Genomic DNA, 27,248 nt, shown 5'->3' with positions numbered 1-27,248 from the left:
AATCTCATGAAGGACCTGCATGTCTATCCTATGGTATCCTATAAAGGACAGCACATCACAAACCTTCTGTGCTTTCAGAAAATCAACCAACTTGTAGGTGAACATCGATATCCAGAAAATTTCACCTGAATTTCAGATGTGGCTTTCAAAATAATCTCTCCTCAAATGGTCTTACAGACACTGCAAAGTCATGGGATATGAGAGGAATTATTCTGGTAAAGATGGAGACCAACTGCAAGGAACTGCAGAACTTTAACCAAGTATCAAGTGATTTGCTTGCAAAAAGGCTGATGAAATGTGGAGAGATTCAAAGACCAAGAAAAAATAATCTTAAAGTCACATAGGCTTAAAGCTGACTTTTACTCCTCAGGAACATAATCTTGAGATGTTTATATATCCATGAAAACAACAATTCAGAGCTCAGTAGAGGTTAAAAAAGCCCATCAAGCATTAGGATTTATCTTGATGAGAGGGCATTCTTATGACAACGTGCAGTCCCATGCCAATGTACAGTCCAACGGTCTCCGTGAATGCTTAACGCTATTTCTGTTTCTGCCCGCCTCCTGCCCCTGCCAACAAAAGGGATAAGAAAAATGGAAGGAAAGTGCAGCAAAGCACAATGAAGAGATCAAAGCTACAGAGAACTTCTGTTTTAGGCACAAAGTTCATCATGAACTGAACAGGACAGGGTAGAGGTTTATAAAGTCACAGCTTCCTGGAGAACGGAGAGTGATTGCTCACTGTTTCTCCAACACAGAAAAAAAGGTAGAAAGGGATAAAGAAACTATTATACAGCAGTAAACAAACACAAGGCTGTGTTAGCAAAACACATAGTTCAGCTGTGGATATCTGTGCTACAGGATGTTACAAATAGCAAGTGTCTTTGAGAACAAAAGCAATGAGACACATTCATGTAAGGTCCACCTAGAACAGCTTGGGGCAGGGAGGGGAGGCACCACTTCTGGTACTTCCAAATCCTTCAACTGGAAGTCGCTGGGGGCTGGGAAAATACACCAGGAGAAGGATCTTGCAAGCTTGTCTTGCTTTTACACACTTCTTGAGGCCGTATTTCTCTTGGCTATAGGCACTTTCAGAGAGCAGATACCAGGCTAGATGGACTTGCAGATTGACCTTGTTGTTCTTACCATTGCAAATTATTTCACACAGAGACAAACTGTGCTTGTACTGTAATACCCAATGGCACAGGCTATGGTTAAGCTTATCAGATTTTCTTTTCTACTCTCTGTACTGCCTTCCCACAGAACAGAGTCAGGTCAAAGACTCTGGGACATCTGAAAACCTGAACCCCAGATATTTAGAGTACTGATTTAAGTCTTTTCCTGAAAATCAACTGTTCTGTTTTGGGGACCTGATGAACTGGAGAGCAAGACAAAAAAAAATTGTCTCAGACTGCAGAATTATTTTTCATGGAAACAAAAAGCAGTTAAAAACCTGCTTCCTTCCATTCCACAAGCAATTTGATTTAATTTTTTTTGTCTTTCTCTTCTCAAATGTAAACAGACAGGTAAATTCAGATGTCAAACCCCCCAAAGGTAGTAAGTTTTATGTAAATTCATCTCATAAAGAACAGGAGGAAAGAATGAGACACAAATTACACTGACCTATTGTGCCACAGCAATGGCATCTCCGTTAAAATCTCTGAAGCGCTGCCAGTCTACACAGACACACGCAGTAGCACTAGCTCTGGTAGAAGAACCATTTTATGCTGCTGAGTTTATGAACTAACATGTCATCAGTTGTACATAATTCCACTTCAGGTTTTTAAGAAAGCCTTAAGATATTTCATACCTCTAAAGTTTAGGAATGACTGCACATCTACTGTCTGTAACTGCCACGATACTGATATCTATCTCTAGGCAGAAAACAAACCCCTGCATCTTCCCCTCTCAACCTTTATATTACTGTTGCTTCAGTACCAGGGTGCAATACAATTGTGTACTAATGGATATGCTTTCAAATGACATCAGACACACAACAATTCCTGGTGGTCTGTTTAGAAGAATAATACCTGAAATATACAAACTTTTACCTTAAATATACAAATTTATTCTGAAAATGAATTGTCTGTAAACCATTCAGAGACACTGTTTATACTAAAAACAGTTAAATCAATTATATACTCTATACTAATGACATAACATAAACATTTACCTGTGGACTAAGGCAGCTCAATGGCAGGTCAACAGACTTCACAATTATTGATTAATTTCTATTTCTATGGATATCAAATAATATTTCTTTGAAACTATAATGATCAGTGACTTGTATTGACTACTACAGAAATAAAGGGAAACCCCAGCAAGCTTATCTACTTCTACAAAGCACTGGTATAATGATGTTTTAAAAGAAAGTGACCTCAACCAACACAATATTTTTCCCTAATAACCAACTTCAAAGAAAAAACTACTTCCCAGAAAATACAAAGTGCAATAATCCCACTGTAAGAAAAAGCATTTCTGAAAGTATTTTGATACGTTTCAAATCAGAAAAAAATACACTTCTTACAAAGTTATTAAAAATTAAAACCGATGAACAAGCAGTAATAAACTTCGAAAGGATGCCAAGATCAAAATAATTCAGTCCTATTTTAATTAGAGGGAAAATAGACTATTGTTAAATACAAGACAAACTATAAAAAAGAAGATAGAAATAACAAATGTATTAAAAATAATGTACCTACTTGTCAGTAATGGTCCTCCAAAGCTGCGCACCTGCAATTGTTGGAATGCAAGATGAAACACAATGCACTAAAACAGAAACAATTTTTTTTTTTTTTAATTCATAAGGAATGTTCAGATTTGGGCAAAATGACTAAGGAATTCTCAGTTAAAATAGGAAGGATACAATAATTTAGAGTAACAGTTCTTTAATTGTTTTCTGTAAACTTAACATATCAATTAAAAATGTAAATGGAAAAAAATCAGTATCTTATTTATATATTATCTATATTTTCACATGGAAGGAGAAGACAACCAACATAATTTATGCTTTACGTCTAGTAACTGACAACCACTTTCTACATTCCTTAGGAATATGTAATAGTCTTGCCATCTAGTGGCTGGTTGGAAGTGTCTAGTAGCTACACAGAAGTCTTAAACTGGTAAGAATTTTCTTCTCCTTTTTCAATGGCATTTCATTGATTTCAACTCACTATCACAAGATTTTTACAGTATTACTTGAAAAACCTGATTGTTCTTGAACTCTGTATACAATGCCATCAAAGGGAACAGTAAAACAAAAAAAAGTTAAATGTAGTAAAATAATAATTTTGTATACTGGGAAACATAGGTCTTCTAGTTTCATCTCTACAATGAAGGGTTAAATAGTAACACAGAAATGGGAGTGAAACACAAGTGAAGACAAGATGGTATTCTTACTCTCTTAGCTTCATCAATATTGGTACATCTTGGATTCAGTCAGGTACAAATATATTAGTAATTGCAGCCAAGAGAGAATTTACCACCTTCCAACTAGTGAGGCATTCAACATTTGTGGTGATGTATATATAACAGAGCTTAAAAATTAAATTCTGCTAGGCTTTGTAAATTGGCCTCTGAGCTTGTAATGCTCAGGCAGGAAACAGAATGGTAATGAAGACTCCAGAGAAGGCAATGATGATAAACCATGCTTCAGAAAAGGTTACAAATAACTGCCGTAACTCAGCAGAGAATAGGCTTTGGTAGTCAGAAATGATGTGGTAGCACGTCACAGAGGGATGCCATGCTTCTCTGACACCTATTTCCTGCTTAGTACATTCCAGGTGATTTTTGAAACACTTTGCATGGGGATTCAACATCAAAAAAAAAGACAAAATAAACACTTTAAAAGAAATCTTGACAAGGAAAATTAGACTGATGATGAGCATTTTGTCAAAGAATTTTCAAGATGGTAATTAAGTACAGGACAGGAATTTAAAAAAAAAAACAAAACACCAGCACAGCCAACAGACTCAAAATCCCTTTCAAACTTTGTTGTATTCACATAAGACTTTATACACACTGGAAACTAAACACTACATAAAGTAGAAAAACATAGCACTCACTTCTTACTTCAACTGTGCCAAGATAGGTCATTTCTCAATCTGTTTAGAAAGTTGGTCAATTTATATTGGGTCTCCCAAACTTTCCAACAATGATGTGATTAGAGTAATGTTAGAAGAAATATGAATGTTTAGTAAAACTTGGTATTTTAGAAAACGATGCGTTTTCAGACCTAGCAGTTAAGAAACAAGAATGATTGTTCACTAATAACAATTCCACTCATGCTAAAACAAGTCTCCTAATGCCCTGCCTACAAAATACAGAAAAACTTAATTGAAAATTATAATAGATCATCACAGATATATTATTTCTCTCTGAAATTAGCTAATACTTTTACAATAATTGTAATATCAAAGCAGATTTAGTAATGAACTAACATGCTCTGAACTGCAGGTATTTAAGCAAGGAACTCTATCAATATACTGCCTTACCTTTTATCCTTGAGAATACCAAATCCTTTATTATCTGGAGAATTAGCACTCCAAGTATTATGACAGAAGTCAGATGATACACTCTCCAAGGGGTCAGTGCAACAAACCTAGAATGTCAAGAATAAATAAGCATTGAATGCTTTTAAACTTATTGGAAGCATATGTAAATTGACAGCTGCTACTAGTACTGAAAATAAAGAGGAAAAAATAGACTGATATTACGTTAAATGAATTTAGTTTCTCCCCACAACCCCTCTACAGGGATAAATCACCGAGAGCTCCAAGCGTGACAGTATAATTTAAAGATGCAACTGTTAAACATACATTGAGTTTGTAGTAGATTTTTGTCTATGCTTTTGAAAGGAAGTACAGAAAAAATATCTAGAAAAAGTATTTTAATTATTGTATAGGAAATATTACTTTTTAAATTAATTATGGTATTATTAACATAAATTGTCTTGGCACAGCACATTAAAATAAAGGTTAAACATTTGCTTCTGTTTCCTATAGGGCCTATATTCACAAAAGACTTTTATACAGACCATTCTTTCAAACGCAAAGACTAGGCAAAACTGCGTCATTCATGGCATAATACTCAAACTTGCCTTCGTAATGTGCTTTTGCAATTTTTTTTTCATTACATACATTTTTAGAACATGTCTAGTCAAGTTAAACAGATCTAGAATCAGAATGTATGATTTATAATCTCATGCACTGCTGACTTCGCTATCCAGGTGCGTTTGGAGATTAGCTCTTCTGTTTCATCGACAAGTGTCAACTCACAAAAAAGGATGTAAAGGATAAAAGAATTATAATTCAAATTAAATTTAGAAAAAGCTTAAGTATTTTAACAGCCTGTTTCAAGCACTTTAAACCAGATATCTCAATACAGATAATGAGCAAATTAGCATTTTTTTCAAGGCAAAAGCAAAATTAACTTAAAAAAAGAAGTTGAGGATAGCAAAAAACAGTAAGAAACCAGTGTCCTAGGTGGTGGATCAAATGAGAATACCAACAGAAAGAAAATCCTACAAAGCTGGGAGGTTTCAAGGAAACCTCCTGGATTTGAAAATGGTAACTGGCCACCCAACTAGTTGCTGCTGCAGAGTTTTTCTGCAAGAAAGAGGGGGAAGGGAAGTGAAAAGCAGTAGCAATCACAGCCACTGGAAGAAGCCAAGAGGCATCCTTTGAGCACACGTAGTTTGTTGTTTTTTGTTTTTTTTTTTAAGAAAACTGACTTCCAGGTGTTTCTAACAAGCTCAGGATAAACCACAGTTTTAGAGAACTGCTCCGGTATTCCTTGCAATCCTCAAAAAACAATACTGCATCAAAGAAAGTGTCTGTGCCGCTGATTTTCACATTTAACAAACTCATAACATATAAGGCAGACCAGGATATTATTTCCAATATGAACAGATAAGGTCACTCTGAAAGTTTTTTCTGAATATGAAGGTTTTCTACATCTGTGCAGAGTTTAAATTTTAAGACTATTTTATTAAAAAAGTATGAAATCAAATACAGCTGACTATTACTTAAGACAGCTCAGGAAAAATCATAATAAAATGTAGAGAAAAATGATTACAAGCTAAGTTATTTCAAAGCTACCCAAGCACAGCTCATTAAATCAAAACTCTTAACAGCTTTACATCCATCATGTTGCCCCACTGTTTTTCTTGGTAATATTCTTCTGCATAAAAAAATTCTTGATTCTGTTCAAGGATTAAGCTCAACTGCACTGAAGACTTTCTTTAGCCTACTTATTTTAACTTACTGATAATGGGGGGTGGGGGCAGAGACGTGACCCTACAGAAAAATCAAAGGATTCTTCATAAAACTTCTAGGCATCAAAAGTTTGTAACAAATACAGACCTTTTAAGTTATCTGGGCTTAACACCATGCCTATTCTGTATGTTCTTTGGGGTGCTTGTGCATTAATATTTTATAGAACCAAACAGTAAGCCCCAATTTAGTGATTACCATTGGCCAGTCCTCAATGGTTTCAAAGAAATGCATCAATACTGAATTTTACGTATGTGTGCATTCACATAAATTCACACATTTTATTAGTTCTTGAAGGTGAGACCAGATGTTTACTAAGCAGGTTTAGTCTGTCTTTCAGAGATTATACAGAACACGTCTGACCTACTTCATGCTCACAACTAAACCATACACCCAGTTTCACTGCAATCACAGCTGTCACCTGCTGTTAAAAACAATTGCACTAATGCAGATGAGGATTAACACACAAGGATTAACAAGGTAGCATCCTCTCTGAAAGATGCTTCCAAGTCATGTCATTCTACCTTCTTGATACTGCAGTCTTTCTGCTTCATAACTTTTGGGAAAAAAAACCCTGTAAACTACCTGAAGCAGCTAATGTAGTCACCAAACACAGGCTCTTCACTTACTGGGAGAACTTTGGATTGTTCTGACTGGACTTGCCATGCTTTAACATTTTTAGCTGTCACACTTCTTCCTCACCTGCTTCAGTACTGTTTATTCAGACTGTACTGTTTGCAAGAAACATAGTCTCCTATGAATTCATTTACAGCCAGCGTGTGTCAGCCCTCAGGTGCTCCAATAATACAGATTAGAAAAACTGATTGTGAGCCATATGTCAGAGATACTTACGTCCTTGAAGCCCTTACTGGTCAAAAGCTGATAAGGTCCCCTTGCAGTTTTTTTGGCACATGTCTACCATAAGCTTATCAAAAGGTTAGCCCAACATGCAGGGATCTGAAAATCACTTACTATGCTAGCACTGTCAGGATTCAAAACTTTTACAATTATTATCAACATGATGTGTACCAACCAACCTAACAAAAAGTTTCAGTGGTACTTTATTATTAGAAGTTAAGGGTTCCCCCCTTTCTTTCTTAAGAACAGTTTACTTAAGTATTTCTAACACACACACATATATCTGACAAAACTGAAAGGCTCTACAACATCACCATATACTTCACAAAAATATTCCTGTTTAGTAGAAGAATCCATAGCTCTACTTACTCAACGAACTTCTATGCTCTCTTTTTAAGCAATAAACAAAACGGACTGAAGTTCAAATTGTTTAATTTCTTCTAAAACAATTACCAGTAACATAAACAAGATCTTTCCCTCCATAAAATTCTGTGGCAATTCAAGATATTTTTTTTTCCAGAAAGCAAAGGTTAAAACAATGTATAGAATTATGCATTTTACATAATTAGTTCATCAGTTAACAGGGCAGCTTGCATGACAAGGGGCAAGAAACTCTCCTGTAGACAACGTGGGACTGCACAAAAATGGGTCATGAGGTGCCACAGGTCTTGGTCCCAGGCATTGGCTGAAATAGGTATCCCCAGCACGCAAGAGGCCTTCACTCAAGACAAGCTCCAGAGGCAGGATACATCCATCTGGCTTTGGGGCTACAACAAGTGCCTCTCCCCTGGGCTGATGGCAACAGTGGTCTCACCTGTGAAAGATGTCCTCTGGTTAACACATAGAGCAGTCAAGTGAAAGTGCTACTGGAGGCAGTAAGCAGATGGCAGACCACTGTGGAGAATAATCTCAAAAACACTGATGGTCCAACAAGCTGAGCAATTTGGTCTAACTGGGCCTAACTGGAACAGTTCAAACTATCTGACCTCCTGTTGTCCTTCTACCTTCTTCTGTGTAGCAAGAATGTAAGCTTGATGGAGCCAAGCCTGCTACTGAACTCCACCGGGGAGAACTGAGAAACCACGATTACAAAACGAAATAGGAGAGAGATCAAGTATTGACTGTTAGGATAATTAAGCAGGCGTTGGCCACAGAGTTCGTGGAATTTCCATTCTTGAAGGCTATCAAAACACAACCCTGAGCAATCTGTTCTGAATTACTGATCTTTTTTGAGCTTTTTGAGGTTGGACTAGAGACCTCCTGAGGCCCCTACCAATCTGAATGATATTTTCATTCTGTGACTGTTTTAGTTTATTAAACGTGGCTGGCAAATCCTTTTTGGTAAGATGCTGAGCTTAGAATTTTAAGGCATAACAGTCTGTATTTCTTGGCGTACTTGTACTGCAGCTGAACTGAAATTATTTTAAACTGCACAATTAAGAGTCAAAACTTGCCAACTTCCAAAGAGGTCAAAATTCTTCAACGATGTAACCGTAAACTCCTTCTGTTGCAATTTAAAAATAATTCACATATACAATACTACATGCGAATGTGAGATTTGGTAGGGGGGAAGGCACACCATTCTGAAACTCCATTGAGAGCTACCCTACCTGCTCTTTAGCATTTCAGTCACCTTCATTTTCTCCTACCTACCAACAACTACAGAAACAAAATTATTTTCTTAAATCCCATAATACAACTTTTTTTAGCAAGTCATGCTTCTTTATTTTTAGTATCACATAAATAAATATGCGTTGTCATTAACCTCTACTGCCTATACAGAATTTGCTAAATTCAAATGTAAACTTTTCAGTATTTTGGCAAGTTCCATATTTTGCTAACATGTAATGTTTAAGTTCAAGAATTGTGCTCTGACTAGAAATAAAAAAATAATATCCTTTTCACAAGCTTTGTGAAGATCAGATAGAAAAAAGAGATAGGAGAATAAATGCAACAGAAATCCCAATGGCAAAAGCAAAACTGTACATAAAACAGCAACACATTAAGACTAATGATTAGGCTTAGTCTGGTTAAAAGAGCTCCTTTACTTGCTCCTGGAGGTAATATTATCTAATATTGCATCACCTAAAGATAGAAAAGTACCCTAAGGTACCTTGTTCTTGACTTTCCTCCAGCTTTTTATAGTATGGGATGGTGTCATGGTTTAACGCCAGCCAGCAGTTAAGTACCACAAAGCTGCTTGCTCACTCTGCCCTCCCCTCCCGCCCCCCAGTGGGATGGGAAGAGGTAAAACCTGTGAGCTAAGAACAGTTTCATAACTGAAATAAAGTAAAATATAATAATAATTATAATGAAAAGGGATGTAACAAAAAAGAGAGGAGTAAAATCCAAGACAAATAAATGATGCACAATATAGTTGCTCACCACCCGCTCACTGATGCCCAGCCAGTCCCCCAGCAGTGATCGGCCCCTCCCCACCAACTCCCCCCAGTTTATATACTGAGTGTGACATTCTATGGTACGGAATATCCCTTTGGTTGGTTCAGTTCAGCTGTCCTGGCTCTGCTCTCTCCCAGCTTCTTGTGCCCCTCCTCACTGGCAGAGCATGGAAAACACAGAAGTCCTTGATTTAGGGCAAACGCTACTTAACACACTGATGTTTAATTGTTGCTATCAACATTATTCTCACACTAAATCCAAAACACAGCACTGTACCAGCTACTAGGAAGAAAATTAACTCTATCCCAGTTAAAACTGGGACAGTTGGTTGTATGTCAATACTGGCAAGATATGTTAACTAACACAACAAATCATCCATTGGAGCTATTAAATCAAGAACTAGCCACCTACCAGCACACAGCTCCTGGGACAATTAATGGCACAAACCTGATCGTACAGATTCATTCCAATGGCACAAGCCAAAAATTTCAGAAGTAAACACTGTCATACAATACTGCAGTCTGTAAATGTACTGAACTCATAGGGTGTGACAAAAGCTATTTTTAATTGTACTTGTGAGATACAGGGAAGGCATGGACCTACTAAATTGCTTTAAAAGTTAAATAAATTTGACAATACAAGCTTCATTTCAGGGGTGAAGGTATTTTTTACAACAAATTTTAAAATTATGAGTGACTTGTATTTTGTAAACACAAACATTTAGAAACTATTTCATCAAGAATTACAACAATTTAGATTATCAGCAACCAGAGCTACCTATTTCTGGAAAGCTTTAGTAGGTACACTTTTAACAACCATACATCCCTTGATTAATTCCAGAGATAAGCACACAAATACATGAAAGCTGTGAATAACACGTATGTGTACATGGAGCTTTGCTTCACTGTCAGCTATTGACACATTCATTGGCTGCATGACTGTCTTGCAAACTTCAGTTCAATGCTCAACAAACATGTATTTACATATTAAAACCAGAGCCCAAACCCTGCAAAGCATTTTTGTGGAGCTCTAAATAGCACAGCTTGGTATATACTCATTTCCTCATTAAATGTTAAGGTGAAAATGCACTTTCCAGACATAGTTTTCCATAGAACCAGTCTTCTTCCGTAAGACACAGGTAAGCAAGCATGGGCTATGACATAAATCAGATAGAGAATGGCTCTCACCTGTACAATCAAGCATTTCCAGTGCATTTTGAGAATGCTCAACTGCTGACAATGGATATTCTTGGGGTTTTATTTGCTAATTTTAAAGCTCCTGCTCTTACAGAGGACTGCCCAACACTGTTTCAGCCAGATGTCCCCAGCTATGGCATGCAGGCAGGGAAAAGATGTGGTCATAACTGTTTCCTGCTTGGAGCTGAATGTACAGCATTTTTCCATGCTTACTGCTGGAATGATCATCAGCACCAGTCTGGTTGCAACAAATCCTGATGCCTACCTCAAGCAAGAGGTCTGGGGAAGGGGAGGAGAGTTAGTTTTCTTCTAAATACAGCATGAAATGCACTTCCTGAAGAATGCTGAAATACGCTGCAAAGGCAGTACCAGAAAGCTTGTGCTTTTACTGGTCGCTGGCTCAATCATTTTATTTGCCCTTTTGTGAATCAAGAGGCTGTAATAAATTACGTTTAAATAAATGTAGTTGAATTTAATATATAACACTTTGGCTCTTCTAATTGAAAAAAAAAATCCCAAAGCAGGTTTGCAAAACCTGCTCTTCACATCTACTGAATGTGTGAAGTTACAACTTTTGTGGGAATTGCTTAGATGTAAAGGATTTTCATATTAAGCTTCTGTAAATATCAAAATGCAGCATCTATAAAGATTAAAATCTAGATGCCCAAGAATTCAACACATTTGAAATCCAAAACTCAATAATCTAGTCTTTTTCCTGTTCCTTTAGTACATCTTGGTCTGAGCCAAGATATTTAGATACCTGTTCAAGATTTACAATGTAAAAATCCTTTCCCCATCCCTGCACAAAAAGTGTATATACTGACTTAATGCAAAACAAGTTACACGTGCTTTTTTGGGAGAATCTATTTACAGAACAGAATTTGGTAGAATCTTATTATGTTTATATGGTATTTAACTGGCAATCTGTATGTCTGAAAGATACACAAAACCTGTGGTACAGCAGATGCCTGTTGCAGAGGGAAGCATATTACACATAACAAAAACCGTTTGCATATGTGCTGTCAAAAATTTTAGAACAAACAAAGACTTTATAAATTCTGTATAAAAAAACTCCTCACCCCTACAAAAACCATAATTTGTTGAATAAAATAATTTCAAAAACATATACTCCACACCTGTTAACCAAGATTTAAAATGTGCACACCACCACTTTGGGTGCCCAAGTAGCTGTATATCTATTTAGCTGAAAACATGTGAAATACTGTAATAGAATGCTTCTTAAAATACATGCATTAAAAAACATTTTAAATCATTTAGTGGAGAAAAGTGTAAGCTTCTGTAGAGATTAGGAATAAACATCCTTTTCACTTAATTTTTTTTCTAAGTAACAATGCCATCCAAGAAGTTAGATAGCCAAGATTTTTAATAAAATATTTCAACCAGAACAAAGAACTGGAAAGTAGTTGATTCATGACTTTATATGCCAACTAGCAATGATTTTTCCCTTAGATAGTGCCCAGAAGACTAAAACCCCTACCATTAAATACATTAAAAAAAAAAAAAACCAACCAGAAGAGGCGTGATTATTATTCTAAAACTCACAGCATTTTCTTTAATTCTTTCTTTGTTGAGACAAATCAACAACCTTTTATTTAAGAAGCTTATTTGTCCGGTTTTATTCAAAAGATTAGGATCGTATTTGTTCAGCCAGAAAGCACAGATCAAATCAAACCTGGACAGCTATTCTTTAGAAAACCTTCTAGGACTTACAAGGATTTTGGAATAATAAATAAATCTCTTGTCATAAGAAACAGACTCCCATAAATTTAAACTACTATTACTGACAGCTATCTGTAGAAGTGGTAGCTCTCTCAGAGGTCTGTGCACAGGTTGCAGGTCAAACACTACTGGACAACTCTAAAATTAGTAACACATAGGATAGGAATTTAAATTTCACATTCTCTCTACCCCAACTACAAGAAACGACAACATAAACTTATTAAAAAATCTAAATAAAAATGAAAATTGTACAATTCTCTAAGCAACAATACCAGAAAAATCTTTAAAATGCTTCGCATTTAATCTCAAAAGACAAATTTGCTTATAAACTAGAATATTTGGGAGTATATTGGTGGTCGGGGAAATAGGATCAAGTCAGTAATAAAATGTCTCATTACAAAATTATCTTACCGTTTGCAAGGAAAACTCTTGAGGAATGCAGCAATCTGAATCATGTTTCAACATTAGTGGCTTGTGGATCAGATTTACTGCAACCTACTGCATTCAGATAGGCATATAAAATAAAAAATTGAGAAGGAGGAAGTTTAAACAACCTCAACTACATACCTTCTGAGACCACCACAACATCAAATGCTACTGTTATGTCAGTGAAAATGGGGGATGATAGTCCCATGGAAGCTAAAATTATTTTGAAGTAAACACGTAACATCAAACAACCTGGCTTTCATTATTTTTGCAGAAACATGCCCAGATGACCTTAATTAACCTGTACTTTGGCAAAGTACAGAAGAAAGCTTAATCCCATTTTCTCATACAGTAGCAGCAGTTTGATGTTAAACAATTCACCTCTACCATGCTGCCCTAAATCTCCTTTTCTTTAATGCTCTCATTAGTCCTGTAACATCTACCATTGGAGCATAGCATATCCCTCTAGAACTTCCATTGTTCTCAAAATTCTACTTACTACTTGAAAGGTCTCATTATTTTGAGTTAATACATGAAGAAATCATCATTTCTTTCTTAAGACAACTGCTTTAGACACAGATTTTTTAAGTTTTAGCAAGGCAGAATAAACCCAAGCCACTCTGCAATTCAGCTATTCTCCTTTGTTCAGGATTTCCATCTTTCCCAAAGTCCTCATCCTGTATTTGGCCCTTAATTGTTCAGTAATGCTCACTTCCCCTCAGTTCCTCGATTATCCCATTTGATTTCTTTTCTGATTGATCCTGTTTTCATCTTACTGGTTGAAAAATGCTGTAAACTGTCCAGGTTTTTATGTAACACTCTGGCTCTTAAACAATGTCAATTTTTATTCCTGTAAACCGATCTCTCAGACAAAACCACACAAACTGTCACTAAAAGCTGCTGAGATAATGGGTTTAATGTTTTTTTCCTAACTAAATTAAATTAATTTTACTTTCTGTTCCCCTTTTCTACCTCCAAAGTCTTCAGAAGTTTTAATAATTTCTATTGAAAAAGTGAATATAAGCTTAAAACTGCCTGAGTAAAAACAGGCAGACCCTAAAATTATATCACACCTTGTGTTGCCATCAGAATTTTAGCTTCACTTGAGAAAGCATATTTTGGAATATCAACTTCTAGGGAAAAAACCCCACCAAACCACAAACATTTTTTTAAGCTTGCAGAACAAACAGCAACCTATGGTACTGTAGCTGGGTATAACAAAATAATCACAATACCAGTATGTTACAAAACATTGATAAAAGGCAGCAAATTAAGTAAATTAAGACCATCAGACTAGAAGAAACATAAACCAGTAACCACATAAGAAACCCATTCATGTGGATGTGCAATGAATTTCAAAACTGCCTATGCCAGAATATTTTCTTCTCTTTTTTAATAATGACTGTATTATAATTACTAAAGAAATACATCAAAACATAACCCATTCTACTACCCTTATTTAAGAGAGAAAAGATACAAACTCTTACTAGGGTTTGAGGCAGGATTACAATCTGTATTAAACTATTCACTTGTGTGTTATCCTGATACCTTGGATTTTGGGAAAGTAATCCCAAAGCAACTAAAAAGGTAGCTCTAAGATATCCTATAACAAACATAGATGAAGACTGAAATTCCCCCAATTCAAGACCACATTTAGCATCTGGTTGCTACAAGAAGAAAAACATTTTGTCATAGAAACACAGAAACATATAGATGTGATCTCGTGACTTGGGAGATACTATAAATTTAAGATGGTGATCTGAAGGCCAACATACTACAAACTGGCCTCAAAACGTCAATACCCCTTCTTACTCCAACTCACTTAATTTTCATGCATTTTTCTTTATGTTTTGATTTCACAGATTTCTTTTATTCCATTTCTCACTTGATCTAGTTTGCCAGTCTCCCTACTGTCCACCACCACTGATGAATTTCCCACATTATATTCTAAATGAAAGAAAATATTTTGAAGCAAGTATTTTCTTCCTAAGGATTTAAATTTGGGCAGAACCAGTTTTTTGTATTAATTCTGCTTGGTATGCTCTCAGATTTGAATGTGGTTTTCAGAAAGAAAATGTCTGGGGCGATGGGTGGTGGTGGTGTGTGTGCGGAATCCCTGTGTACTGAGTACTGTGTACCTGAATTACAGCAATAGGGAGCAAACCATTCATATATTGCAACTTGCAATTCCAGTAACTGGACTCATCAAAAATCCAAAGTTGTTGAAGTGAAATTAAAAACTGAGTTTAGGTAGCCAATACAATCTATACAGAGTCTCTGAATTTCTTCTGAATGACATCTGGTGGCATGCTGGTAATAAGGGGTTTGGATGGATAAAAGCCACATGATCTTTGTACAAGGACTAAGTGAGTCATCCTTAAAGAAGGGACCACACACAATGCTGGAGGAAAACAACCACCAACCCCACAACCCGCCGACAGTACTTAAAAACACTGATCACCACACTAGCCTTCTAGAACTAACATCACTAGCATAAGATGACTACCTAATACAGACAAGACCAAGAAAAAAAGTAGTATTTTTGTAAGCAGTGGACTGCCTAAGGTTCAGAATGCTAAGTTCACCAAGATGTCCTGTTTGACCAAGCAGTTCTCCAAGGACTACATTTCTGGTGGTACCCACAGTCAATGTGGACAGCAGACAGGAATTTATATTCCCCTTTCGTAAATACTTGAAATGGAACATAATGACATCGCTGTACCAACACATATATAGAATTACAACAGCTATACAACGCGTGGCCACTGCATGCCTAAATGTGCATGAACATCACTTTATAGGCAAGCAATCCATCAAGATGTAGTCGTGGCATCATTTACAGTTTGTGTGCAAATACCTGAGAGAAACGCTTAACCCAGTATTATTTTCTTACATCAAAAGACTAAACTAATGAAAAGTACTGCGATCTCTCTGCGGCCAGCATTATCATTGCCAAGCAAAGATTTCAATTAAGAAACACTTCAATAACAAATCTTAAAGCAAACTGGATAGTTAAAACACAGTAAACCTCTAAACTCTGAATGTGTTTTTGTTACTAATATTAAAACAGAAATTAGATTTTATATCTGGAATAAACATCTTACCACAGTCTTCATCTGATGCAATGCACATGACCAGTTCAGATATAGGAAATCTTGTTTCCTCTCCTGCTCAATTAATTCTCTCATATAACAAAAATATTAATGAGGTTTGAGACCAAACAAAAAAGTCTGCGTATGGAAGGTGACAAAAGACACTATTTTTAATGGTAAAACTTGCCAGTGTACTTGTCTGAATCAAGGAATCATACTTGTATTTTACCCAGTTGGTCAGTTAATTTGTTCATCCAGTAGTGACATCACATAACACTGTTAACAACAGACCTGCAGTAACATACAAATTTGTATATGAGAAAGCATATAAAAATCCTCAAAGAAAAATCTGAATTTGGGCTAGCAATAAGAACAGCCAACAGGTTAACACAATAAATTTGTTCCACAAGGAGACAGAAACAGAGAAAAGATCCACTACATCTTAGTCTTTTTATTGTCTCTCTTCACAAGAAACCCTATAGAAATCAAGTCATTTGGGCAACTGCATGCAGCTGGTGCATCTAAGGATGATCCTGCAGACATTAATGTATTGTGTTTGAAATATGTATCTGCAAATATAAAATATATATTTAAAACAAATACCTGCAAACTACAGAAGACATACAACAGCACATGCAGAATCACTACAATTTAACATGTCCCCCTGACTTCATAGAAATAATTAAAATAACAGATTGGGAGAACAAAAATTAAAATCTACCACTATCCCCTCTACCCCTCCTCCCAAATAATAACTAGGCTAGAATACTAGATAAAATCTAGGCTTGACTGTTAAGAGCTGTCTAAGATTAAACCCAAGACAACTGAAAACCAAAACAACTGAAAGTTACCAGTCAGCAGCCTAACACTTAGAATACCTGGACTAAACTTCTGAAACCAGCAGAGTTTCTCTGCTTTTGGGCAAATCACTCCCTCTTTCAGTACTATGCAAGTAAAAGATGGGTGGGGGAAGAAGTCTTATTTTCCTCAGGTATTACTTTGACTTCCATTTGTAAACTACCTGCAGCAGAAAAGTAGAATCTGTATAGTATTTCAGATGATTAGGTGCTAAATAATATATATTTACCCCTTGTTAATTTCAAAGACTTTCAGCTGAGGTCATTTGGGGCAGGAGGCTTAAAGCTGTTCACTGTGAATACATAATGGAAGTGATAAGTGACAAATGCTTTTTCAATAACCAAATTTCTTTTTACTTTAACTGCCAGTCTCATTTCACCCATTTTTGAGATTTTTTTTTAAAAAATAGTTCACTAAATGTACCAGTACATATAAAAATCTAATTTATATTAATATTCGATACATTTATTAAAAATATTAAAATAAAGCATACCACATCAGCTTTTGCAGAGTCTGAACTTTAGTACTGCCTTCATGTGAGAAATCCATGGAAACTGAAAAATGGTACAGTACTGTGTAGTTTAGGAAGGTTCTGAAGTCACGATCAAGAACTAGTTGCTGTAAGTCTTGTTAAAGAGTTCACAATGACTTGTTCAGAATATTCAAAAAACCAAAGGAAAACAGAACGAAATTAAATTAGTAAATTTCCTGTACCAGTAAGAACATTATTTCAGTAGCAAACATTAAAAATGCATTTACATACAGTACTGTGGTTAAAAGATTTTTAATGGGGAAGAGGTTAAAATAAAATGTAAAAACCACCAAAACCCAACAGATACCGTGACATCAGAGCAACAGCTGTTCCTCAGCAGCTCCTACTGCAACAGTTTACACATCAAGTGTTGTAAATGGCATACATACAAGAACTAAACTGTGACGAAAACACAGTCCCACCAAATTAACGGGATGGGAGGAAGGAACATCACTATTCTCCCAACATTTAGAAAACTGTAAAATTAAACTTCACCTCCCCTTCCTCCTCCTTCCACCAACGCTATTATAGTTAGAGAAGTCTCCCATGCAGCAATACAGACTTCTCAAGTTTGAGAAATACTGAGATTAAGGCCCTACACACTGGGAGTTAAGCTACCTCTGCACGGGGAGATACTTGCAGGCACAAGGAATAAAGATGAGGCACATGAAACAGTAACTGGGAAACGTTTCTTCAACCTAGGCTCCAGCCAGCACAAAGCGCCGTTAGGAGAGACTTCACAAGCAGAAGGGTGCACTCTCATTCCCAGTTCTGAAGCAGTAGCAACTGGCTGAGTCATCACAAACCAGGCTGACCAGCAAATGGATTTCAAACAAGAAGGCAAAGCAGCAAATGCACTGTGCTGCAAACACGATGCCAAGGCCAAAGCAGGTAAATGTGAAACCAGATTTAAATGATTGTTTAATTTTCAAAGTGCCAGATTTCCTAGGTTTGCTAACAAGGTCTTTCCTGATGTCTTCAGTCTCAAACCACAGAAGTTTACTGGCCATCACACCTGCTCCTAGATATTTCCTAGTTTGTCTCCACCTCTCAGATCTCCCTGGCACTAGGACAGCAAGCTTCCTGCTGAAGTACAATACCACCAAAGCAAAAGCAGTCCTTGCCCTGAGTTTTGCCGTTCTGGCTCATCTTGACAGTAAGAAAGCAGAGTGAACTATAAACTTTAATAAAATAGTATTTTGATAAAATTCTGGTCACATAAGTTGCCAGTAAGACTACCAATGGAGATTTGCTATATGCATTACATAATGCACGCGCTATATACCTTGCTTATGATCAAAGTGGGACAAAAGAATAGCAAATGAGTTGCCCAGCAGGTACAATTCGTTGAGACACAGAAAAGCATTCTGTTAGACACTGTCCCTGAAAATTTTATCAGAGCCATGCCACAAAGAAACGTAAAGCATTATGCCTCTTCCAAATCACTGAAGGCACAGTTGTTCCCTGAAGCATGCAGAAAATGAGAGCAAAACCATGTAACTTTTTCAGTGAAAGGATTTACCATGGGTACCTAAGAGCAAGACCGCTAATAAAAGTCAACCTAAATTAGACATCACACACGCTGCTCCTGAGATTAAAGAGGATAAAATGATTTTGAAAATATTTGCAGAGAGGCTCTCTTGTGCAATGCAAAGCTTCACAAAGTTCTCTTTCCATGACTTCGACCCCACGTTTAAACATCATACTGTTAGGGTTACAGAGAACTAAGTGGAGTTTCCAATTAATCCACCTCTTTGCTTGTTTACCTCTCATTCACTTAAGACGAAAGGAGGCCGTTCCAGCCACATGAAAAGAAACACAGTTCAGTCTTAAGAGTCTCAACGGTATTATTAGACAGAGCCCTAATTCATACATCTCTCTACATGAGCAAGCAGGCATACAGCAACATTTTAGAAAACCAAAAACGTAGGCATCGCCAAAACCTAAGATCAGGGGAAAGTCCTGGAAAAGTTTCACGTAGCAAGTCAAGTTTTCTTCTTCAGAAATAAACGGAAGGGTCGTTACAATGAACAAATCCCTGCGTTAATTTCTGGGGTTTATACAACAAAACTGTAACGGACTAGAAAAAGCTTAGTCAAAAGCGAGAACTGGCGCACTGCAGTAACATCCCCGCTGTCCCCACGCCACAAAGCCGCCACTAACTAGGCCACCAATTCGGAAAAGCACGCACACCCGGAATGAACTCTGAGGGAACGGGCCGGGGCAGCCAACGGCGGGCTCCCGGCCGCGTTCCACGAGGTTTCCCAACTCCGCAGGGAAGGCAGCCCCCGAGCTCCCGGGAAGGCGGCCACCCGCTCACCTCAGCCGCACGGCGGGGCCCCCGCTCACCTCAGCCGCAGGGCGCGCAACTTCCCGGCGGGGCGCGCCGCAGCTGTGGTCTGAGGCGCCTCCTCGCTGTATGAAACAGGGGAAATGGGGCGGGGGGGGGGGGGGCTGCGAGCTGACACAGAAGGTGACAGAAGCCGAGGGAGCTGCCGCACACAACGCAAGGGCCGTACCCTGCCCCGCAGCGGCTGTCGCGGCAGGGGAAGCGATGGCGCAGGTGGACGGAACAGCACAGCCTTCCCCGCGGGAGGGCAGGGGCGGCTCCCCCCACAGGGCGACCAGGGACCGGGCCGGGCCGGGGGGTGCAGGACAAACGCGCCTCCCGGGGCATGAGCGAACCGCAGGGCGGGGGCAGAACGCGCCCGTCGACAGGCGGGGCGGCGGCGGCCCGGGCAGGGGCTTTCCTCTCCCGGGGGGCGGTCCCGACCCCGGCCCCCACCCCGGCCAGGCTCGCTCACCAGAAGAGCAGGTTGGCGCAGACGAAGCCGCCCAGGCTGTGCAGAGGCCGCTCCCAGCTCAGCGCCGCCGCGATGCAGCAGCCCACCACCAGCCCCGTCTCCCCCAGCAGCGCCGCGGCCGCCCCGTCCCCGCCTGACACCTCCGCCGGCTCCGTGTCCCCGGCCGCCGCCGCGCCCTCCTCCTCGCGGGCCTCCGGCCGCTCCCGCCCGCCGCCACGCTCCCCGCCCGCCTCCGGCTCCGGCTGGCGGGGCTGCGCGGGCGCCGCGCTCGCCATGGTTCGGTGGCAGCCGCCGGGCTGCCGCTAGGCCGGGCGGAGCTGAGCCGGGCCGGGCCGGGCCGATCTGGGCTGGCGGGAGGCGGGGCAGGGGCGCGGCCCGGCCGGGCAGCGCTAGGGGCGGGGCCCGGAGCGCAGCCGTTACCCCCTGCACCCCGCCCCCCCCCCGGCGCCGGGAGCCGCCCGCCGGGCAGGTGTCATGAGGGGCTGCGCGTGCGCGTGGCAGGTGCCTCGGGGGCGGTGCCTCGGGGGCGGCGCCTCGGGGGAGGAGGGGCGAGCGCCGGCGCTGCCGGCTCGCGGGGGTTGCGCGCGGGGAGGGTGACGCGCTCGGCCGCGTGCTAGTTGCCCGGCCCCGCCCCCGCGCCGCCCGCCCCGCCCCCGCGCCTCCCCGGCTGTCTGCGCCCTGAGGAGGCGAGGAGGCAGGCAGGCAGGCAGGCGGTGCTCCGCTCCGCGTCGCCTCTGCCTCCCGGTGGGTGTTTGCCCAGGTTGGCGAAGTGAGCAGGTAAAAGCGTCGAGGATTTTGGCTCCCTGGTGGGGGGAGCTGGAGAGCCGGGTGATCCTGGAGCGGTCGGGGTTGAAGTGGCCTCTGGAAGGCGCCTAGTGCGGCCCCCGGCTCGGGCAGGTGCTCCCCACGCAGGTGAGGCTGGGCACCTACCGGCAGGTGTTACCGCTGAGCCTCCTGCTTCGTCTCCTTCGTGTGCATGTCCCACAGCCATGCAACAGTCTCCAAAACCCCCTTTTTTTTTTTTTTTTTTTTTTTTAAATAAAAGCACATGAATTGTTGTCACCACGCTGGGAACTTCTCCTTAGATCATGAAGGAGGCTACAAGAGTTGATGGCCTCCATCTGCATCTCGGGCATCTAAGAAACTACTTACCAATCTATACCACGGTGTCCTGCACTACTCTCTGGCCGGCCTCAGGCTCCAGCGGGAAGCTTGGTGCTGTCCTTAGGGTGATGATGTGTGTAGCTGGTGGGGTTATGGGGGAGCTGAATTCTGCAGAGCGTGCCTGGTGAGAAACATCACTTGAGCGTCTGTTGCTGTATAGGAACAGCCGAAAATTGGAGCCAAAGAAAATGCCTCACAGGGTAAAATGCATAAAATTAAATATTTTTTATTGCAAGAGCAAAGGAACAAAACCAGAGAAATATTGAACTAATATTTCTAGCTTAACTGAGTACCCCGTTAGTTTGGTTTTATTTTTGTGGGGAAAGGAGTCATACCTACTTGAAGGTCAACGTGCCTTTTTTTCACTGTGGTATTAAAGACTAAATAAGACCAAAAAATTAATTAAATTGCAACATTGACTGTGGGTTGCAAATCTGCTGTGTGTTTTGACTAGATGACCTTGGGAAGGGGTTATTTCTCCGATTCCATGTTCTCTGTCTAGTATATGGATTGTATCTGAGAGGAAGCATACAGAATGTTATTCTACATAAGGAATTAATTTTTTTCTAAAGAAAATTTTGGTTTTATGCTCATTTGTTGTACTGCTATGCTCTTATCTTTAAGAACCTGGCTCCAGGCAGACCTGCATGAATAGTAAGCCCAGCTAAAAAATTATGAAGTGCTGTCTACGAAGGTCTGAGAGAGCAAAAGGAAAGGGACAGGCTCCCCTAGTAACCTGAAAAACACAGATGGGAAAAGAAAGGCTCTGGGAAGTAGTTGTAGCAAGGATGGAGAAACACTTGTTTTGCTTCAGTTTTGTGCTGAAGGACAAAACTTTGCCCTAAAAACACTTGGTCAAAGCAGGGTGTCCTCCCCATGCAGGAAAACTGGAGCTGTCTTGTATGTGTGCAAACAGCTGCTTAATAGTTATTGAGTACTCCTGGTATCGCCTCTCCGGGGTGTGTGCACTGGTTGTCTGCAGATGCTGATTCCCTGTTTTTGGAGTGGGAGCAGAGGGAATCTTACCAGTCCACAGGAGTAAAAAAAATAGGGTCTTCTCCTAAGGAAAAAGAGGTAGGGAGAGGAGCACAGATGCGTGAGTTTCTCCTGTACTTACCCTTTCCTTTTATCAGGTCACTGCCAGATACTGTGCTATCTATGCCAAGCTGTTGTTCTAATGAATGCTGCCCATAACTTGCCAAAACCATCCTCAGCTTAGCCAGCGGCAGATTGCTTTCCTTTGCTGGCATTCAGTCATTTCAGTAATGTGGGCTGTCCTGTCCAGCATCTAAGACTAGCCAATGCCAAACAGTTACTAGGTTACCCTGGAAAGCAGTCAGGTGTTCCTTCTGCACTTTCAAAGTGACCATGTGATAGTTAGCCCCAGAAAGTACACTAGGGTTAAAATGTGCAAGTTTCAGTTTAACCAATGGTAGGATAATGGCAATATAATCCTATGACCCTAAGTTTTATAACCATGGCAGGTTTTAGACGATCCTCCCTTACCAATATTCCACTTTTTATTTTTTTTAAACGTTTGAGGATAATTATATGCCCACCCCACCCATTTATACTCTGCTGTGCTCCCTTCAGTCACAGGAGTTCAAGAATGCCCCCTCTCCTCAGAAAAGGGCAGATGGAATCTGAGAGAGGAGGATGAGGTGAGGTTTCAGTGGGCGAACTGCAGATACAGGAACTCTTTCAGATTTTTATTAAACTTGCATCCATTCTAGATTACTGGTCTCTACTTTCCTGACCTGTACCACGAAGGCTATAAACAGAAATTAGTGAAAAGTTCTTCCAGAACAGGTTTTATAATTTAGCTAATGGAAAAAAAAAAGCTTCAAGAATTGATGGATACCAGCTTTTCTTTTTTCACTGTTGATTGGTAGTGGATTGGGTTTATATGAATGAGCTTACTGAAAGTGCTCTGCTATAAACATCAGTGTGAGAGGAGAGATGGATGATTAATTCCCAACTATTGAATGTTGTAGATGTCTTTTTCAGAAAAAAAATGTAGTAAATATGTTGTCTGGCTTTGATCTTTCTGTATTTTGATGTTTAGCCTGCCAGGGTTTAAAGGGTTTATGTGTAGTTTGTGAAGTTGTGCTGGGAAAAACTAGGACTAGCACCCAGTGCACAGTTGCATGTGTGAGCTGTAATGCACAGAATTATGTTAGGGACTGCAGTTCTGGTGTCAGGGACTACAATGTAAGTGATGGATGAAAACTGAGGAGAAAGCTTTGTAAATGGTTGTATCAAAGTAGCTTACAATTATCAAAGCATTCCAATGCTTCTGAAATATGTTTGAAAATTCTGATGTCAGCATAGAGCAACGTTGTTGAATGCAGTTGAGGATTCCAGCTCAAAATGGTATTTTTCTTCTTTTTTTTTTTAAAAAAAAAGTTGTTTTCCATTTGTTTCATTTCATTGCAGGATCACAAAATAAGTTAGTTTTGAAGGAACACTTAGAAGATACTTGGTCTGACCTTTCTCCCCACATACACACTTACTCAAAGCCCCTTGGTAATTGGCTATGATATGTTGCTCCGTGCCACGCCCAGATCAGTTCTGAACATCCCGGAGGACTGAAGATTCTACAGCACACTCTGGGCAACCTGTTCCAACATTTGACCACATTCATTGTGAAGAATGGTTTTATATATCCTTGTTCTGCAAGTTTTACCCATTTTGTCTGATTTGTTTGGCCTACAGTTTGTAGGGGATAGACTCTGGCCCTGTCTGCTCTGTAACCACACGTTAGGTACTTTAGCAAGTAGATCCCCATTAACCTTCCATTCTCCAGAGTAAGTGAACACAGCTCTCTCAGCCTCTCCTACATCACGTGCTGTATGCCACTGACCTTCCAGGGGCTCTCTGGACTCCTTCCAGTATGTCGACATGTGTCTTGTATTGGGTTGCCCAAAAGTGGACAAGATGTTCCATATGTGGTCTCACAAATGATAGACAGAGGGGAAGAATCACTTCCTTGTTCAGCTAATGACCCACAGTTAATGCATGATTATTGTATCCAGTCGTTCCCATGGAACTTCCTAACTTGTCTCTGCTTTGAGGCTGAAAAATCAGGTCTTGGTCATTCTTCATATGGGAGCAGTTCTGTGACTGGTCATGCTTGTTCCCCTTCCCTGAATGTTTTCCACTTCTAAGATAACCTTCTTGTGCAGTTCTAGTCACATTATTGCTGTGTTCAAAGTGGGAGCAGGTCGTGTATTGAAATAGTTTCATGACAACACTCTGTGGTTTGCTTTATGCCTTTGTCCTTTCCTGTTGTTTCTTCTTTTTTTAAGTTTCTTTCCCCCCCCCCCCCTTTTTTCTTTCTTTTTTACCCCACCTCACCCCCCCCCAAGCCCCTTTTTTTTTTCTTTCTAACTGATGCAAGATACCAAGTTGATATTTTCCTGGAACTATTAAAACTTCACAATTTTGTCCCTGTAGTGGTAAGGATCAGATCATGTTTTAAGCTCTGTCTGGGATTGAGCTTCCCCTCCCCCCCCGCCCCCCCCCCCCAGCACCCGCTTCACTTTATCTACTTGGAATTTTTTCTACCATTTTCCATTTTATTGGACAGCTATTCAGTTTCCTAAAGTCATGCAGTTCCTTAGTCTGGTCTTGTCCTCATTTTCCTGAAAAACTTGATGTCATCAGTAAACTTTGAGCTTTCAGTTCATCATCTTTCAAGTTCACTATTGAATCAGTTGAAGAGCACAGAGTCCCTGCAGAACTTCAGTGATGATCTCTTTGCTTTGTTTAGCATGGACCATTTGCTTTTCTTGTCTGTTCCCTGTCTTCTAGACAGTTACTTCTCCACATCAGGTCTTCCCTTCTCATGTGGCTACATGGCTTCCTTAAAAGCCTTAGGTGATGAATTTTCCCAAAAGCCTTTTGGAAATCCAGGTAAACCACATTGCCCTCATTCATAGGTCTGTCAAAGAACGTCAGCAAATTTCTAGAGCAGAGCTTCTTTTTACAGAACCTATGCATCCTTTCGCCAGTATTTCTCCAGGTGTCCACTAATTATATTCTTTATTATACTATTTACTAACTAACATTAAAAGCCTTTAGTTGCCTAGATCCTGCAAACCTAAAGACTGGTGTCATGTGACATACACACCATGCACCTTTCATTAATCCTATTTCTGCCTGAAGCTTCATGCATGTTTTTGTGGACTTTGTCTCTTCACTAAATTCTGCTATCTTTTATAGTTATCATTTAAGTGTAGAATAGCTTTCCAATTAATAATTGGCAAACAGTTTTCTCCTTTGATGCACACCGTCTTAGCCTTAGAGCAGCCAAAAGGTCTCTACTGTGGAGCATTATTGAAACTACATCCCAAACTGTTTATTCTTTTATTTAACTGTAATATATCATAATCTTAAACTATAGAGCAGGAATGTGTTATGTGTTGTCCTATGTTATGCAAAGTGCAATTAGGACTCTGACACATCTTCTTAAGTATTTTACGTAGAAGTTTGTGTGTCAGTTAAAACAGCAGGCAGCAGCAGTCCTCTTCTACTCTCATCCCCTGCCCCATGCTTCGAAAACACAACATTTGAAAACACAAAACATTCAGTTTAATGTTCTAGGTTTTGGACTTGAGTACTGCCATGTGGGTTGTTGCAACTAAGTAATGGTAGTTAAAGGAAATGCAGGGAAACTAGAGGCATAACTGTCAGTCTGAGGGAACAGCAATCGCCTTCTAGAAACACTTTTGTATAGAGGCTGTGCTCTGATTTTTCAGCCATCAGCCTTGATTCTTTTTTGTAGCTGCTTAGGAAACACAGAATAGCAAAATTAACATGCTTTTAAGTTTTGTGTGTCAAATGTAGCCAAGTATATCTTGTCTCAAATTGCATTTTACAAAAATATACACGCAAAGGTTTTTTTTGCTATGGATTGTGTGTTGTTTTCTCTTACTGTTTTTTTTACTTATGTGTTCATAAATTTGTGTTTTCCTTCCTTTCTCTAAAAAGGAAGGACAATTTATGGGAGAGCTTCCTTAAAAAAAAAACACCAACACTAATACCTTGTCATCAGCAGGATGATGCTGTTCCCGATGCTTGCACTGCCTCTGCTGGCTTTTTGAAGTTACACTTGTCTGGAAGATAGAGCACTGGCCAAAGGGTGGAAAGACCTGCATTCTGCTTCAGTGCTCCCACTGTCTATGCGTGAGAGGGAGAATGTTGCTTGTATCATCTTCCTGAAACACTTAATATTTCTTCTATCTTCCTGAACTGCTCTTTGTCTTCTCTGTTTGATTGAAGATTTTATAGGTGGGGGTGACCTTGTATGTGTTTGTGCAGTGCCAAGCCTAAGCAGGGTGCAATTTCAAACAGATTTTCCAGGTACTTTCCCAATATAAAGAATGAAAAAAACCATAAGAACTTGTAATAAAAAAAAATATGGTTGATTTACAAAACAAATCTCAAGAAAGGTCTGTGCTTGAAAAAGCTTGTAAGGGACCTTAAAATGAAATACCTACTTGCCTAAGGTTATGTGACTGCTTAGCATATATGTAATTATGCTGGATTGTGGTAGACAGTATTAATTGGTAGGACAAAATTGGAACTTGGTACTTTTAACACTGGGTCTGCAGATGTGTGTTTAGGGGAGTAATAATGAGCATAGCATGCTAAGCAAATTAAAGTTTCTTAATTCAGACTTTTCAAAATGCTCTTATGTTGCACTGAAATGTTTATCTGCTGGGCAGCTGGAATTCATTGGACCTAATTGGCCTTGTAAGCTAAAACGATGTTGTGGGCTGACCCTGGCTGGATGCCAGGTGCCTACCAAAGCTGCTCTCGCACTCCCCTCCTCAGCCAGACAGGGGAGAGAAAATACAATGAAAAGCTCACGGGTGGAGATAAGGACAGGGAGATCACTCAGCA

At 39.8% G+C, this 27,248-nt stretch overlaps 1 protein-coding gene across 2 annotated transcripts in view; it reads right to left on the bottom strand.

Annotated features, from left to right (window-relative positions):
* The window catches only part of RETREG1 (reticulophagy regulator 1), a 70,274-nt gene extending 49,572 nt beyond the window's left edge, over window positions 1–20,702 (bottom strand). The window contains exons 1-3 of one of the 2 annotated variants that reach the window (XM_080380786.1): window positions 20,178–20,702; window positions 4,493–4,599; window positions 2,702–2,768 (exon numbers count right to left, since the gene is read on the bottom strand). In XM_080380786.1, coding sequence (XP_080236912.1) covers window positions 2,702–2,768; window positions 4,493–4,599; window positions 20,178–20,452 — 449 coding nt within the window. In that variant the 5' untranslated portion in view covers window positions 20,453–20,702. The remainder of the gene's footprint in view (window positions 1–2,701; window positions 2,769–4,492; window positions 4,600–20,177) is intronic. The other variant, XM_080380787.1, reaches the window with a different exon arrangement.
* Window positions 20,703–27,248: the final 6,546 nt, after the last annotated feature.

Source organism: Falco punctatus, assembly GCF_963210335.1.
Source record: "Falco punctatus genome assembly, chromosome: 3".
Taxonomy (NCBI): domain Eukaryota; kingdom Metazoa; phylum Chordata; class Aves; order Falconiformes; family Falconidae; genus Falco; species Falco punctatus.
Note: the sequence above shows the minus strand (reverse complement) of the source record. Positions and strands in the feature narration are given on the sequence as shown.